Source organism: Trichoderma breve, chromosome 6 (genome assembly GCF_028502605.1).
Source record: "Trichoderma breve strain T069 chromosome 6, whole genome shotgun sequence".
Classification (NCBI taxonomy): domain Eukaryota; kingdom Fungi; phylum Ascomycota; class Sordariomycetes; order Hypocreales; family Hypocreaceae; genus Trichoderma; species Trichoderma breve.
The window spans coordinates 279062-295138 of record NC_079237.1 but is presented as its reverse complement, the minus strand read 5'-3'; the positions used below and the strand labels follow the sequence as shown (position 1 = coordinate 295138).

General features: G+C 45.2%; 6 protein-coding genes across 6 annotated transcripts; 2 read left to right on the top strand and 4 right to left on the bottom strand.

The window, feature by feature from the left end:
* Positions 1–1280: 1280 nt before the first annotated feature.
* T069G_08998 (major facilitator superfamily domain-containing protein) lies at positions 1281–2882 on the bottom strand (the record flags this gene model as incomplete). The annotated part of the gene is made up of 3 exons (XM_056176208.1): positions 1281–1402; positions 1475–2584; positions 2717–2882. 3 exons carry the CDS (start codon positions 2880–2882, stop codon positions 1281–1283), a joined length of 1398 nt encoding a protein of 465 aa, XP_056024686.1.
* Positions 2883–3516: 634 nt separating this feature from the next.
* On the bottom strand, positions 3517–5404 carry T069G_08997 (major facilitator superfamily domain-containing protein; the record flags this gene model as incomplete). The annotated part of the gene is made up of 8 exons (XM_056176207.1): positions 3517–3673; positions 3756–3827; positions 3887–4198; positions 4266–4472; positions 4518–4572; positions 4656–5009; positions 5059–5213; positions 5271–5404. The coding sequence occupies 8 exons, from the start codon at positions 5402–5404 to the stop codon at positions 3517–3519; spliced, it is 1446 nt and encodes a 481-aa protein (XP_056024685.1).
* A 1017-nt stretch (positions 5405–6421) lies between these two features.
* T069G_08996 (flavin-binding monooxygenase-like domain-containing protein) lies at positions 6422–8073 on the top strand (the record flags this gene model as incomplete). The annotated part of the gene is made up of 4 exons (XM_056176206.1): positions 6422–6564; positions 6698–7062; positions 7123–7271; positions 7336–8073. The coding sequence occupies 4 exons, from the start codon at positions 6422–6424 to the stop codon at positions 8071–8073; spliced, it is 1395 nt and encodes a 464-aa protein (XP_056024684.1).
* A 312-nt stretch (positions 8074–8385) lies between these two features.
* T069G_08995 (NAD(P)H-binding domain-containing protein) lies at positions 8386–9423 on the bottom strand (the record flags this gene model as incomplete). The annotated part of the gene is made up of 2 exons (XM_056176205.1): positions 8386–9119; positions 9168–9423. 2 exons carry the CDS (start codon positions 9421–9423, stop codon positions 8386–8388), a joined length of 990 nt encoding a protein of 329 aa, XP_056024683.1.
* A 1805-nt stretch (positions 9424–11228) lies between these two features.
* On the top strand, positions 11229–12008 carry T069G_08994 (uncharacterized protein; the record flags this gene model as incomplete). Its single annotated transcript, XM_056176204.1, has 1 exon — positions 11229–12008. One exon carries the CDS (start codon positions 11229–11231, stop codon positions 12006–12008), a length of 780 nt encoding a protein of 259 aa, XP_056024682.1.
* Positions 12009–12094: 86 nt separating this feature from the next.
* T069G_08993 (fungal specific transcription factor domain-containing protein) lies at positions 12095–13334 on the bottom strand (the record flags this gene model as incomplete). The annotated part of the gene is made up of 2 exons (XM_056176203.1): positions 12095–12952; positions 13005–13334. 2 exons carry the CDS (start codon positions 13332–13334, stop codon positions 12095–12097), a joined length of 1188 nt encoding a protein of 395 aa, XP_056024681.1.
* Between the last annotated feature and the right edge of the window lie 2743 nt (positions 13335–16077).

The following is a 16077-nucleotide window of genomic DNA, read 5'->3' as shown; positions in this document are numbered from 1 at the left end:
TATTTTTCGCTTATGTCTGTTTGCATACTCTTCTGTATCTTTTTTTTAGCGGCCTCAAGTACCAGCAGGACTTTTCCAGTAACCTGAGGTAATAGCAAGCCTTTCTTTTGCTAAGTCGGTCTCCTTCATCTCCATTATTAACTGCCGGCTTGAGGCCTTCAAAAAGTCAGTTAATTAGCAAGCGCATACACATTTAGCGATATTATAACACTAATACCCCACTAGATCTCACCGCATATGACGCGCTCCACCAGCTGACGCTGCTATACTGGAGGGAGCTTGGCAGTTAGCGGATTGGCCGGATGGATGGCTTGGATCGTTGATGGGCGCGGGCTGGAAGCAAAATTGAACGAATCAATACCCTATACTTGTATCGCTTTTGGAGGGCTGGTTGTCCTACAAACTATTCATTTATTCATTGCACTTCTACTTCCCACTTGACTACAGAGATCCAATCTTTTACACAACACGCCACGGGGTCTAGAATTTATATAAGTACGTTTTGATACACATCCCCCATGAAGAATCATTACATATGATAACTCCGCCAAGCGGAGGACAGAAAACCGAGACCGAGACGATTTCGAGCACACACAAGTTGAACCATACACGTACAAAGGGCATACCTACTATATCTACATTTCTCTAGTGAGTGCTACTATATATATATTTCTCCAGTAACTGCTACTATATATACATTTCTCTAGTAGTTGCTATTATGTCTATATTTATTTAGTAACTACTACTTTATATATGTATTAAAATCCAGGTGTTAGCTAAATTGGCATTCCCCTACAAAAGCACTCCTCGATGAGTTGAGTACTAAGCCGGTGCTCAAATTACTGGATGTATGTACGCATTCACTTTGCCGTTTCGCTTTTTCTGACCTTTGCTTGTCTGCATAGTCATGTTGGAATAATTTATATCGAATTGCCAATGAATCAAATGTAGAGTACGCTTCGACGATCGACAGGTGTTATGCACCTCTTTGTGTATCGGTGCGCTATACATTCTGCATACTTCGTCATCTCAATTAGAGTTGGTCGATTTGGAGAAATTTTAATGCGCTTTATTACGCTGCATGATGCAAATATCAAGAATACATTATAGCTTTAAGTGGGTATCTCATTAAAGATCAGAAGACCTTGAATAGCGTACTATAGATGGATGAATGCTGACTGTGAAAGGTCTGAGCTCTCTTCTCATTTTTTCATGCCACTCTCCCTTCGATTTTTGGCCATCCCGTTTTCTAACATACAGATCTCGATATCTATACCGGCCTATTGTTTCTCTGTTTCCAGTAGTTCATCGCTTGCTTGTGGCGACTTCCCTGCTCGATCGGCATCAGTCTCGTCAGGATTGTGACTACGAACGACAAGATAAGTGGGAACAACGGCCAATCCTACATTCAAAGTGCCAAGTTAGAAATTCGTTGTGCTTTCCTCAAGTTCAGACATCATTTAGCTTGACTTACCAAGAAGAATTGTGTTTACAGCCAGCGGCACTCGTCCCCCGTACCAGTTCTTCGTATTGAGACCATAAGACACAGCCTGGGCAAAGCTCTCCTGGCCACGCAAAATACCTGTCAATCGAGTGAGCTCCGAAACGTTATCTGTCATGGTAGCTACAAGATAGTATAGCCAGCTCTGGGCCGCCTGCTGTGAAAAGCTCCACAGGAAGAGAACAAAGAAGCCTTTGACAAAGCCAGGGGTACTCCAGTCCAACAAGGGGGGGTTGGACGTGTATTGTTCCGATACTACCCAGCCATAGACCCAGGAGAGAATATGAGTAGCAACGACATAATAGTACCCATATTCCAATCGCTTTCTAACAGAGAAACGAGACCAGTCAAGCCACAGACTGAGAATCTGTGAAGAAAAGAGCGTCGCGAAGTTGCTGACAAACCCTATGAGCGCCCTTCCTCTCAAACTAAAATAATATGCTTGAAAGTTGCCGCTGTACTGGTTGAAATAGGCAGCCCAGAATATGGGAAGGAGGAGAAGGACATTGCGCTTTTTGGAGGTGTTATACAAAGCCTTGAACTCGGCGATTATAGACTTTTCTCCCATGACGATAACTCGGGACCCATCACTTCTCTGGACCTTCTCCGGCGGCGACAGAGCCAAGGCAAGGGGAGCCGCTAGGCACTGCAAGACGATGAAGACAATGTAGGTAACATAGCCGACCTTTCCCTTGTGCGAGGTCTTCACATTCAGACCCAGCACAATCGCGCCACCAACAATTGGTCCAAGGGTTCTAAACCATACCCAGATGTTGAGATATCTGGCACGCTTGGTAGGCTCTGGGTATCCAAGAGCGATGGCTCCCTCGCTCGCCCAAAAGAGACCGGCAGATATACCACAGGCGACGGCACCGACGAAGACAAACCATTCATTGCCAAAACGGTTGTTAGTATAGAGTGCAGCCGAATAAAGAGGGTAGCCGATGGCGCCGAGTAAGAGGGTATATGAGAGTCCGATTGTATTGGCAATTGGCCCCCCAAACAGACAAAAGAAGCCCATTAATCCGAAGACAAGGCTGTTCCCCCCGTTAATTAGATATGGTGATTCAGCTCCTCCAGCGCCTATTGAGGTGAAGCATTAGATGAGGGTTGTCCGTGGGGTGGGTTTTCCTCCGAGTTGGATCACGAAGGGTGGATCCAACGGGTACCAAAACACAACACCAAAAAGAGAATTAGAGTGGTATAAATGCGTACCTAGAGAATTCATGGCATTCCAGAGACCTGGAGCTAGAAAACCAACGCCTCCAATGACACATGCGTTGAATAGCGTACTGCGGTACCATTGCGGCTTCTGGGTCGACAGAGGGGTAACGTGCTCCTCGGAGCCATTTTTGGCGACGTCAGCCTCTATATCAGCCATGGTACTGTGCTATTTTGCAGCAGCTTGGATTTCTGTTGAGTAAAATGCATACAATTTGGATCTCGTGTGAGGGGGTTGATCTTCTATTTAAGTGCCGTGTTCTATCTACAATATGGGGCCATTTTAGCAGGACAAAGCGACATGCGCTTCAGATACAGGGAACATAATGAACATAATCAAGGAACAAATGCCTTATTCTTGGGCTTTCAACATATAAATTTGCAGAATGCTCATTCTTTTTGAAAATGGCGTGAGAAGACAATGTGGATCCATCAACCAATAAAGTACCGGCATCATGATTCGTGTAAACGCGATAAATGGAGTTTTTCATCTAAAGAACAAGAAGTGCCGCGCATCTTACCGCTTTTCGACGGCATTAGTACCGTTCAGTGTGCATTTCTATGACAAAGATGATGGATATTCACATGGGGCTCGCGGCTGGCTAAAAGGCGACCGATAACAACACAATTAGCCAATATATCGCCCCAATGGACGCAAGGCTGCTGCATTTACTGGAAGTGACTTTCAACGCTGGAGACCAAACGTTGAGTTGACTGAAGGATGAAAGAGGAGGCAATACGCCGATACATTTTCTGAATGCTTCCTATTGGGTCTTGTGCAGCGTCGGGTCGCTTCATGGTACATATACTCTGGGGCTTAATCCCGCCTCGCGCTGACTCTTTCCTTCAGCAACTCTTTGGTTGTGTCGTATGTAGACAACAAGCTGCACTATGGCACTGGCGATTCCTATTGAGACCATAATGATCATGATGCGCAAGCCCTTTGAATAGCTGGGACGTGTTACAGTTAGCTTATCTCTCACTGTATTTGCGCCAAAAAAGGCCATTCTGTCTTCACAATGATTCAACTCACAGCGGCTTATCATCTGCTTGAAAGTATTGCGCTCCGGCCATAAGACCACTAATAGCAGACATGACCCACATGCTGTAGTATATCAACATCAACAAGTGTCTCATTGGAAGGACATGACGTGAAAAACTTACGCAATGCTAATGCTCCTCTCTCTGGGGTCGTTGCAGTTGAGCTGAACCCACGAATTGTGAACAGGATGGTAGCCAACGGCGAAGCTGTTAACAGCCGTCCACAAACCCCATCGCGACCACTTGCCCACATGAGGCTGAAGTGAGCGAGCTACAATCAATGTGATTAAGTAGCATGTCTGGGCTGCAATCACAGAAGCACCTCGCTGATTGGTGCGGTCGCTTATAAATGCAAACATGAAGACAACGGCAAGGGCAAGAAATGCGCCGACTGCAGCCAAAGCATTTGCCCTTGTTCTGTCAAAACCTAATGACCTGATAAGATATACCGCGAGTCAGAATAAGAACAAGAATTTAACGCCATTCAGTGACAAGGACTTACATGATGATTGATGGCGTATATGTGGTCAAAGGACTCCAAGTTGAGAAGACAACGAAAGTTGAGACGAAATGTGGCCACCGGCGGTAGTGAGATACTGTGCTCCACACAACTGAGAGAGGAATCTTTTTGAGACCCTGTCCGCTTCGATCCTCTTCGCCATCCTTTTCAAGGCGCTTTAGCAATATCTTTGATTCAGACTCTGAGAATCTTATTAATCCCGAGCTTAATAGAGGCTTTGGATGAGAGGGCGACCCTGGAAGGAAAACCAAGAGGACTATGGAAACACAGATTGTAAAAAGGCCCTCGACTAAACGCTGGCATCAGTTATCAAGCAACGCATAGAATGGATAAAAGAGACGCCGAGATCAGAAGAGTTTCCATTTGTCTTACGTAGAAAGAGCCATTGCCATCCTCGGAGGCCCCGGTGGCCATCCAGCAGCAATATACCTGAAGCCAGTAGGGGGCTGATTGCGTTACCCCCAAACATGCCGAAGAAGAAGATAGCTACTCTTTTCGCCAGCTCTCGCCTGTTGTACCAGGTCGATAAGGTATAACATGCTCCAGGAATGTAGCCGGCTTCAGCAAATCCGAGAAGAAGGCGAGTAGCGAGAAATCCTCCTCGATTCTTGATAAATACTTGCATGATTGCGATGAAACCAAATGCAAATACTTGGGCAGATATCCACTTGCGTGGGCCGACGCGCTGGAGTGCCATGTTGCATGGAATCTCAAAAATGACAATAGCTTTATAATTTAATAAAAGGCTTTGAAAAAATAAAGAGTATAAACTGACCCATGAACATAAGCTGATTTCCCAAGTTAATTGTAGACTGAGTGACATGGATATCTGTTGCAAAGCCTCCCGTCAAGGCGCTTGCAATGTTCATGCGATCAAGTTGGAAAACCAGCAAGCCGAGGAAAAGAAGTGGCAACACGGTCATGTCTACTCTTGTACAAAGTTAGAAGGTCCTTCAAATCACCCAAGGGAGGATATATTCGATGTACTTTGTACGGACTCTCAGCTCTTCAGCCAAGTTCCATTCTGGCTGGTCTTCTCCTCTAAGCGAAACATCGGAATCTTCTTGTAGCGTATTGTTTGCGAAGCTGCCTTGCTGCTTCTCTTCTCGTTTTTCACTCATTTTCGCTGCCACGGTTTACAAACGACTGCAGAAAAGCGATGTTACATAAAGTAGCTAGGTAGAATGCTACCATGGGGGCAAACACATGTAGGTACGAGCATATGCATGATGATCTCGCATCTATTTAAGAACATACATAGTTAAAAAGGCGAACATAGTTCCAAGGCCATGACACTGAGCATCCAATATTCAATCGTCACCAATAACGGCGTAGCGTCTCTTTGTGTAATCGCCAAATATGGCGTGCTAGAAGATATACCCGATTCTCTCTAGATGGCCAAGGTGTGATGATGGAGATCTCACTAGTGACCTTTAGGATAATGGTGGGCTGGCGAAACATCTTCGGGATGGCACTCAAGACCATCTAGATGTTCTTTATTACATTTGTCATAGTTTAGTAAATGGTGAAGCCATTCAGTCTGGATATCTGAAGACTCTCTTGTCAGCCTCATCTGTGATAAGGTTTTCCACCCCTCCATGATAAAGAAAGGCAATTTCTTCGGTAGGCAATTACTGGGTCAGCCGATGCATATACTATTTATTGTTTTGTTTATATTCATCTGCTTGTCCTGGTTAGCAGAATTCCTACTACCAAAAAATTCGTACCAAGCCTGTCTCGTGGGGGAGCATCTCTCTGTTGATCGTTGCATCTCAATGCCGAGCACTAGTGAGCTCCAGCTAAGAGGCTATCAGATTGCGTGATGGAACCCACCATTTGCGCAATGCCGGCAGATCGACCCGCGCAACAAGCAAAACAAGCAAATCTAGGCCCTGGAATCAGTTGGTTCAGTAATTAGACTCATTGCGGCGCGTGCGGCATATGCGGCAGGTTGGAGATAACCGAAAATGTTATTAACTTTATTACATGCCATAATCCACCGTGGAATCTAAATCATCAATTACCCCAGCTTCTTCGCTGTGTGGCAGTTGAAGACTTGTCATTTTTCATTCTTTTTAAATTGAGATCTAGATGCAAAATCCTACAGTCTCCAACTTGGTAAATCACCTCTAGCTATAATGACGGGCAGTGTTCCAGTGCGACGAGTGGCCGTCATTGGCGCCGGGCCAGCAGGTGCTATTGCCATTGATGCCCTGGCTCAGGAGAAGGCATTCGATATCATTCGTGTCTTCGAACGCCGAGAACGTGCTGGAGGATGCTGGTACGTTAATAATAGTTATCTGTCTCTCAGCAAATATAGTTGTTTCCCCCTAGAGAAAATGCAACCCCCAACAGGGTGAAGTTTTCAGATAGGCGGAAAAGATTATTATTTATAAATGTTAACTTCATGTTAGGATAGATGATGCAACACGGCCTCCTACGCTGTCCAACTTCAGTGCGTTGGCAAGCCGTACAGCAGATACTCCATTGACTATTCCAAAGACACTCCCAGCCCAAACGCAGATATCAAGCCAGCCTCGGTTTTCAGAGTCATCAGTCTATCCGTATCTTGAGACTAACATTGACCATCTGCCTATGGAATTTAGTCAAGAGCCAATTCCAGAGGAGCGTAGTGAGCTCTCAATATCTAATCACGGACCAGATACTCCATTTAGAAAGTGGGATGTCATTCAGAGATATGTTCAAAGTCTTGTTGATAGAAGGGGCTATCGTGATTTCGTTTCTTACAACACCACCGTGGAGAAAGTAGAAAAGATTGGTACAGAGTGGAAAGTTGTATTGCGCAAGAGTGGGCAACGCAGCGATTACTGGTGGGTAGAATGGTTTGATGCCGTCGTTGTCGCGAGCGGGCATTTCTGGGTACCCTATATTCCTCCCATTGAAGGATTGGAGGCATTCGAGAAGGCAAGGCCCGGGAGTGTAATCCATAGTAAACACTTTCGCGGCCGGGAGCCCTTTATAGGCAAGGTAAGTCATAAGCTATCCAAGAGTAGAATTATCGTCGAAAGAGAGTCTAAAGCTTTCTCTCCAGCGCGTCGTTGTCGTCGGAGCATCCGTCTCTGGAGCTGATATCGCCTTCGATCTTGTCAATACGGCACAAGCCCCGGTACACGCTATCACGATTGGACACACCATCAATGGATATTTTGGAGGAGAGGCTTTTAATCATCCCAAAATAAGGAACTATCCGTCAATTGCTCGAGTCGAAGGCAGAACTGTTCATTTGGTGGATGGAAACTCGATTGCCAATGTGGATTACATCGTTTTCAGCACAGGCTACAGCTGGTCTATGCCTTTCCTCCCCGATGTTCCGGTCCGCAATAATCGGGTGCCAGATCTATACCAGCATGTTGTTTGGCAAAATGACCCAACCTTGCTTTTCGTCGGAGCCGTCGCAGCGGGTTTGACATTTAAAGTATTCGAATGGCAAGCAGTTCTAGCAGCACGACTCCTCGCAGGACGAGCTACGCTACCACCAATTGAGAAGATGCGAAGATGGGAAACCGAGAGGATCAAAGTGCGCGGAGATGGCGTCAAGTTCACACTGATATTCCCTGACTTCGAAGACTATTTTGAAACACTAAGAGAGTTAGCTGGAGAAGGAGAGGAAGGGAAAGGGCGTAAGCTTCCAAAGTTTCAGAGAGAATGGGTAAGAGCCTTTCTCGATGGACATGAACGACGAAAGGCCATGTGGAAACGACTAAATGAAAAGGCTCAAAAAGAATTGAGCGCTACCAAAGAAGTCAACTTCGAGAAAGCGCGGCTCTAAAGCTATTAATTACGCACATCATGTACTTGGATTAGAGAAGTCGGACCAACTCTCTTTTGGTCTAAAGATCTACATAACCGGAGTTGGCCATTAAGAAAATGGGTAGAAAGGTATACAAAGAAGTCGTATTGCTAAGTGGAATATCGACAATCGATACCACGTTATTTTGCAGTCACGCTGCTTGTTCATATCCTGCTCAAGCGAATCCGACCATACTGTTTCTTCACAGCAGGTTGCTCGCCTTAATGTTTGAGATCGCTATCTTTACAGATGACAGTAGAGTAAGAGAATAACGTTTCGGTATTTGATGATTTAATAGTCTGCTACAGTACTTTTAATAGTTTCTTCAAGATTGGTCCAACCATGTCCAGCAAACCGCTTAAGCAGGTCTTCTGCCCGCCCATTGGTCACGACGCTTAGATCGCGCTGCAGATTCGGAATGTCGTCTATAAATTTCTTGCTTGGATAGAGCTTCCTAAAGGCGGCCAAAATGTCATTCCAGTTATATGGATATGCGAAGGTAAAGAGCCGCTCGTTGTTCACGTCCTTGTACAACAGCGCTGCAACATGAACAATGGCGTCGTCCACAATATTGATGTAGTACTGTGGTGGCTGGCTTCGCACGCCTTCTTCACCATCAAATCCATTCCAGAGGGCACGGATCCAGCCCAAGGTACTGTGATATTTCTGGTGGTGTTTGTCGACAACAGGACCGAAGTTGGCGTTCGGTAAGACAGTGTTGAGAACAAATTTTGGGTTGTTTTCGCGAACCCATTTCCATGCCTCTTTTTCTCCTTGAGTCTTACTGGCATAGTAGACGTCTAGGAGGCGTTCAAACCCTTCATATGGTGGTGGCGCCCACGCTGCAGATATGGCCTCTTCGTTCCAAGTATTAGAGTCGATTGTAAATACTTTTCCTGGCTTTGGAGCCGTGCAGGCTCCGGATGAGGAAGTGAGAATGAAGCGCTTCATTTTAGGTTCTTTAGCAGCAGACTGGAGAGCGCCTACAGTCCCTTGAATAACAACCGGTATCGCAGCATTGGGATCTGCATTCTCCATCACTGGCGTGGCTGTGTGAATAAACCCAGAGGCACCCTTGACAGCTTCGTCAAAACCACCGCTGGCTGACATATCTGGTACTTCAACCAGCTCAATTTTTCCGGGGCCATAGATATTGGAGAAGTGATCAATTAGCCAGCTGTTCTTTTTCACGTCACGAACGGTGCCACGAACGATGTAGCCCGCTTTGATCAGTTGGTCCACGATGTGGCTCGCTATGTTTCCGTTTGCCCCCGACACTACAACAGTAGAGCCAACGGGAATAGAAGGTTCGACGTCCAGGTGTGACATGATTGGATATTCGATGAAAAGACGGGTCTGAATTGGTTTATTGAATGCAAGGAATTTGAATCAGAATATGTAGCTCGAGTGCTTCATGGTAATGTCGAGGGAAAAGGCCACCATTATATACCCTTCAGGTACCCGATATATAGACAGAGCTTCTCTCCCCGCACAGAATTCCACTAAGTTTTTAGTTCGTAGAGAACCCAATAGGAAAGTTCGGAACCACACAGCATCATGAGCATGAGTGACGCAAGAACTTTCTTCAAACGCTCTCCTGACCGTGAACGTTGCAATTGAGCCTCTTTAAAAGATGAACTTACGTCAACGATTCATTTTACGAGAATGTTGAATTATTAATCCCCTTTCTTTGCCCGGTTTATGTTGACCACCTTCTCTAAAAGACCAAGTCGAATTGATCTTTGGCATCAACTGGATGTTCCGTAACAATGACCAAAGAGATATCGCCCTAGTCGCCCAAACTGTGATGCTTCATGCGGGGTAGAAAACGCGGGCATAGTTGCCAATTTATATAGAGTTAATCATGGAAATGGAGGCCTAATGGTCACTTCTGCATCTTATCAGCATATTTTAGTCAAATTTAGCTTAAAAGTATCAGTTGGCAGGCGGTTCGCAATTCCTTCGGGCATAATGATGGGTCGACCATTTCGTTGCGCGGAAAGAGGATAACTCTGACCGCGCCCACCAGGGCTCCTATGACGTTGATTTAGGCATATTACCTGTCAATTTCATTCCACGTGGCTTGCTCACTTCTTCGAGCATTCTTTACTGGATCCTTCATCGGATTCTGCCGATAATAGTTCACTTATTAGACACACTTGCCACACCTAGGTTATCTGATTGCCGGAGGTTGGCTTCTGGCCAATTCCAAAATCGGCACCTCTGCTTCTATTGGTTTACCATCAAGGGTGAATCAAAGCTGTCCCACGTTACACGTAGATTAACCTGAATCATATAGGCACATAGACCAGCACCACTGCGCTGCGCTTTTGGCTCTTGCTACATGACTAACAGAAATGTGATGTGTACCAATCTGGCTTGTAGCTATGTTAGATGCTCTATGATTATAGAGACTTACTTCGTAGAGATGAATTGAACGACGCTGCTGACTATTCCATGGGCAAATATGCGTCTTGGTCTACTCATACTTCAGCCTTGGAATCTTTTAAAGTGGAGATATAGAACTTGGCGTATTAGCTGCTGACTCATGCCATGCTGATTGGGATAATTTTACAGAGTATTGACTATAAGGATTTATACTCGGATATCCTCTCTGGGTAACGATTCCTACTACAACCAAGAGGGATATCCGCTGAGGCTGCCTCGCAAGTACATATAGACCAAATCCACCACACTGTATGACATTATACATACATACCGTGCTGGGAGACTACGACTAATAACACAGAAAGCGGGGGTGGTTGTGCATTAGCGTCCGGCATATTTGGACTGGATCTCGTCGTAGGCTGCCCTTTTTGTTGGAGAGAGGATTCTGGCCTCCACTTTCTAGATTACACCAAGACAGTCTAACCGGAAGAATATGCCAAGGACGGAGTATTGTTGTCTAGATCCGTAGACGATAAGTCTGTGAATAACTTATCTGCACCTCGTAAGCCGTCCAGAATTACCTACGACGAAGTTTGGAGCAGTATGAATTAGTATATAGTATCGAAAAGTACAGATAATTCTTAGTAGATGGTCTCCGCATTTTTCTCTATATAATAGACATGAGAATCCCGCCTTCTTTCCACTGAGAGACCAAAAACTCTTGCGCCCTCGAAGAACATCTCAAAATGGCCTCTTTTGACCTCACATCGTACAAAGCCCTGTCATTCGACATATATGCAACTCTAATTGACTGGGAATCTGGAATCTTTCAACAATTTCTTCCATTGCTGGGGAAACTCCCCAAGGACCATCCACTGTGGGACAAAAGCCTGGTTGATCTCCGAGCCCATCTACTCAAACAATATTCGATCCATGAACATAAGCTGGAAGTTCAGTATCCAGACGAAAAATATTCAATCTTGCTGAGCAAAGTATATGAAAATGTTGCTGCAGATATAGGAATATCTGTAACCCGGGAGGAAGCGGAAGCATTTGGCGGAGCCATCGGGCAATGGCCAGCTTTCGCGGACACTGTGGCAGCCATGCAGAAGCTGGGCAAATACTATAAATTAATTGCGCTAAGCAATGTTGATAAAGTATCCTTTGGAAATACTTTGAAGAATGGCTTAAACGGGGTCAATTTCGATGCCATCTATGTCGCTGAGGATATTGGCACCTATAAGCCAGACCCAAACAACTTCAACTATCTTGTCGAACATGCCCGCCAAGATTTCGGCATCGAGAAAAGTGATATCTGCCATACGGCCCAGAGTCTCACATTTGATCTCATCCCAGTCGCATCTCTGGGCTTTCGCTCTGGGGTTTGGATCTCACGTGGAGGTGGTAGTATGGGCATGGGTGACCTGGAGGCTGTAAAGGACAAGGTCAACATTGGGGCAACGTATGAAACCTTGGGAGACATGGCAACAGCTGTTGAGGCAGCTTTTAGTAAAATAAAGAATTAAATTAGGTGGCGTATTCGAATAAGAAATGCTATCTATACAACCGCTTTACCATGAATTTCTATGGACAAAAGAAGAAGAATTCCGATTTACAAAAGTAAAAGGTCAAACCCTAATCTTCGTTGAACTGCCTTCCAGTCAATTATCACTTGATTTGGATCCAGGCCATTGGCAGCTGCTTCTTCAGACCGTTCGTACCATATTTGATGAAGGAGTTTTCTAGCTATCAAGCGATTTTGCATTCCAAGTCGGCTCGATATCGCTAGCCACTGTTCGACCATCAATTGATCCTCCTCTTCAGTAGCTTCAGTGGCAGCAATGAAGATTGGCCACATGGATATCGAGCCTCCTCGCATGTGGATGAATGTCATAGCATCTTCAAGGACCGATTTGACATATTTTCGAACGCCTCGCGGGGGAACTTTAAGAATAGCTTGGTGTAGATATATGAGTGTTGCGGTGCGAAAAAGGCGGAGATGTAGACAGTCTAGAAACTTGTGCTGCTGCGTTTCCGGCAGCGACTCCAGAACACTATCGCGCTCTGGTATATCGAGATCCATATCGAAGTTGCTATTATTGAGAGGTGATAACTCGACGAGGCATGACTGAATCAAAATACCGAGATTATCAGGGATATCGCCGAGTGCGATTTTCTCCGCAAAAAGTCTTATTGATGAAATGGTTCTTAAAACATCGCAGCTTGCACCTATGGTGTACCCGAAATTTTGGTGCGATGCGACGCTGTCTAACAGAACATCTGTTATCGACGATCGACCGTAGGGTTTGACATTGACTGTCTGTGATATTTCGAATGAGAGCGCAAGGCTTTGGGATATTACCCAAGAGTGCGTGGATCGGGTCCATGGCTTTTGCTGAACAAAGTGGGTGACGAAGCCTCCGACACCGTCAAAGTGATTCCTCCAAGCCACTGAGCCACGCGCATTGCCCTGGCCAGGAAAATAAGTTAACTCTATTATTACGAATTAGTAGGAGACTCACCTCGGATATCATAAGCGTATATAAAGTAGCAGCGCAGGCATCATATTCCGTTTCCTTTGTGGCATTCAAGCTCTTACTCAGCTCTCTTAATGAAGCTCCATAATGCTTCAAAGCGACAGATTCTCTTTGGCGATGGGATTCCGGGTTGCCTTTTTGTAGATTGGATATGTTAAAAGCTGACTGAGCTAGTATCGCATGATACAAAGCGCGTGAAGCCGGAGAAGTATCCTGAAGCGCTGTGGAGGGATACACTGATTTCCAAGGATTCTCGGTGCTGTCCACAGGAATCATCAGAGGTGCTATCCACGTCACGTAGTGGTAAAACATCATGGCTTCATCTTTCGGCATCGACAAAAATGCAGTGATTGTGGGTGTCAGTGATGGTGATAGGGAAATGTCACTTTCAGTAAAAGGTGATGAGAACCTCTTCGATGCAGAAAATGGCGATAGGGACTCAACAGATCGACAGCTCAACGACGATATGTCCGTAGCAGGACTGTCCGATACCGGGCATTCATTTGATTGGGAAATTTTGAATACTGTGAATGGACTTGAGGACGCCTTGCGCTGGGAAAATGCCGGATCAATGTCGTCCATTTCGTCGATCAAGCGCTGCAGTTGCCCTTCGTTTAGGTTTGGCCTGCCACGCCATGTTTGTTCGAAATCCATGCTCCGGCGACAATATGGCGGGTACGTGCCTGTTTTGGGATCTACCCAAACCAATTCGATTCCGTAGCCTTCGCACTGAATCTTGTGCTTTTTGCACGGGTTACATGGCGGGCCAATGCCATTACACTTGACACGCCGCCGGCGACAGGTCCAGCAGGCGGAGAATGATCTGGTGACTTGCTTCCGGGCTCGTGTCATCGTATAAGTGGCAGTAGCATACTCTTCACTCCGATTTGGTTCTCTATACAAGGTTTGAGAGACTTGGCGACGCGATGTCGAATAGGTATTGAAAGCTACTGAAGATGCCGGCTGATGTATGAGAGCGTGACAAGGAAGAAAAGGTAGAACTCGTCTTGAGACTGGCGGGTTGCAACCCCGCCGGATATGCCCGCTAGATACGGAGTAGATAGGCACTGAGGGTTACAGTATGTACGCCGTGCACAGTGACACATTCGGCCAGTCCCATCTGCAGGGTGTATGTACCCACCCAGCAAATTTGCATCGCGTGGCCCGTCTTCCATACTCGTACAGTGGCTTTTATAGTGGGTGGATATAAGCTAGAGGAGTCTATCGGCGTCTGGTAGATTAATAAACTAAGGAGTGAGACGGTCTACTTGCCAGGCAGAAATCCAAAGCGGCTTTAGAGGTTCAATAGTAGATAAATCATACGTAAGAAAAGAGAGGGAAGGAGTGAAAGATTCTAAACCAAGTGAAAGATATGTGGCATCGAACATTGAATCTTTAAACTAGCCACACGGGCAGAGGAGTTTAGGTTGCGGGGCACCTATGTACAGTGAGTGAGATGAAGCATGCGCGAACGTGGTAAAGTTTAGCATTGCTCGCCATGCTAGATATCCAAGAACAACCGTTCTTGGACAACCGTTCTTGGAGGCTGTTATTCGCATGCGCTTTGGCTTTAAATGTACATTGATGAACCATTGGAGAAAAAGTAGGCGTTCAGCCGACGAGATGAGCAGCTGGTTACATGAGGTTGTGGGACGTGAATCCACTAGACGCGTAGCGCAACATTCGAATCGGCAGTTTTAGGCTCTGTACGGAGTAGGTAACCGGAGATTAAAAGTCAGTGATCGATCTTCACACCCTTTTGATCGACACAGAGGACTGGCCTGTAAATTTCCTATTCGATTAAACAGATATCTGAAAATCTTCATGGCTCCGACTCCTATCTAGTGTATGTTATCGGTCTAGATTGACTAGTCACCTCCGAATATCTCCAATTGCTCTTGTCGCGAATACCTTGATATTTCTACTATTTCACTTCTGAAACTCTTTTCTGTCTCCACCAACACGATTACAAGTCAGTTACCATCCACATGTTATCATCATCGATAATTTTAGGCTTCAATTGTCTACGCTTGTATTAAGTCTCATTATTTGGGTACTACTGTGTGATGGTTGCAATGAATATGGATTACCCTTAATGCCAGGATTATACCCTTCTGGCCGAATCCAAGTCCATACAATCATTAACTATGACCATGAACTTTTGAGTTTTGAAACGGTTGGCATTTCCTTTTGATACAGTCGGAAAAAATTGAACACGGACTTCAAAGCCTGCGAACATCATGAGCTCTATACTGGAGGGAACCCAAAGTTAGACAAAGCAGCAACTAGCTGTAGGTCCTAGAAACCTACCTTGTGGTTTGTCTACTATGGGACCAGTGGCAACCGTTAAAATATAGGCATTGTAAAGTTGCGTGTCATTAATTAGTCCATTGGATGAGGAGGAGGATTACTGAAACTGATACGTAATTTATGAGCTGACTTTCTCGACACTTAACACCAAGGTGACGTATTAAGCTGACGCTTCTGACAGGCATCATTTTTATCATGTGCTGTTACAATCTCAACAAGAATTCATGCTCAGCTATATTTATTTAACAGACCCTACACATTATGTAATGCTCAATTGATGGATGTTCGGATCCTGTAAAATCCTTGTACCTGGAAGGCTGACTTCTGCCGCTGCCGATCTCTGTGTATTAGATCTAGCGCTTATTTCAAGCAGGGCGTAAACGATGCAACTAAGATTTAAGTATTCTATGATTATTATGGCTTTATATAGAAGGACGGCTCATATTGTCGGGCGATCGGCCGTTCCTTAGTTGACAGATCAGAAAACTTAACTGCATCTTGGAGTCCGAATTAGTATGCTTATTGTAGATCATTATTGGCATTACACAATGTCAAATGGGTTGTTTGAATCATGTAACTTCGGTATATTTGAGTCAATGAAATGTTATCATAGTCTCGCTGTTCTTAGGCGCAGTGAAACGGGCTATTAGAAAAGTGTTAACAGTATTCATAATATCACTGACACCATAATGGTATTGAGTAGATTCTAAACTCGAGGATTAACTTGTTCGTAAGAATTGAACTCTCG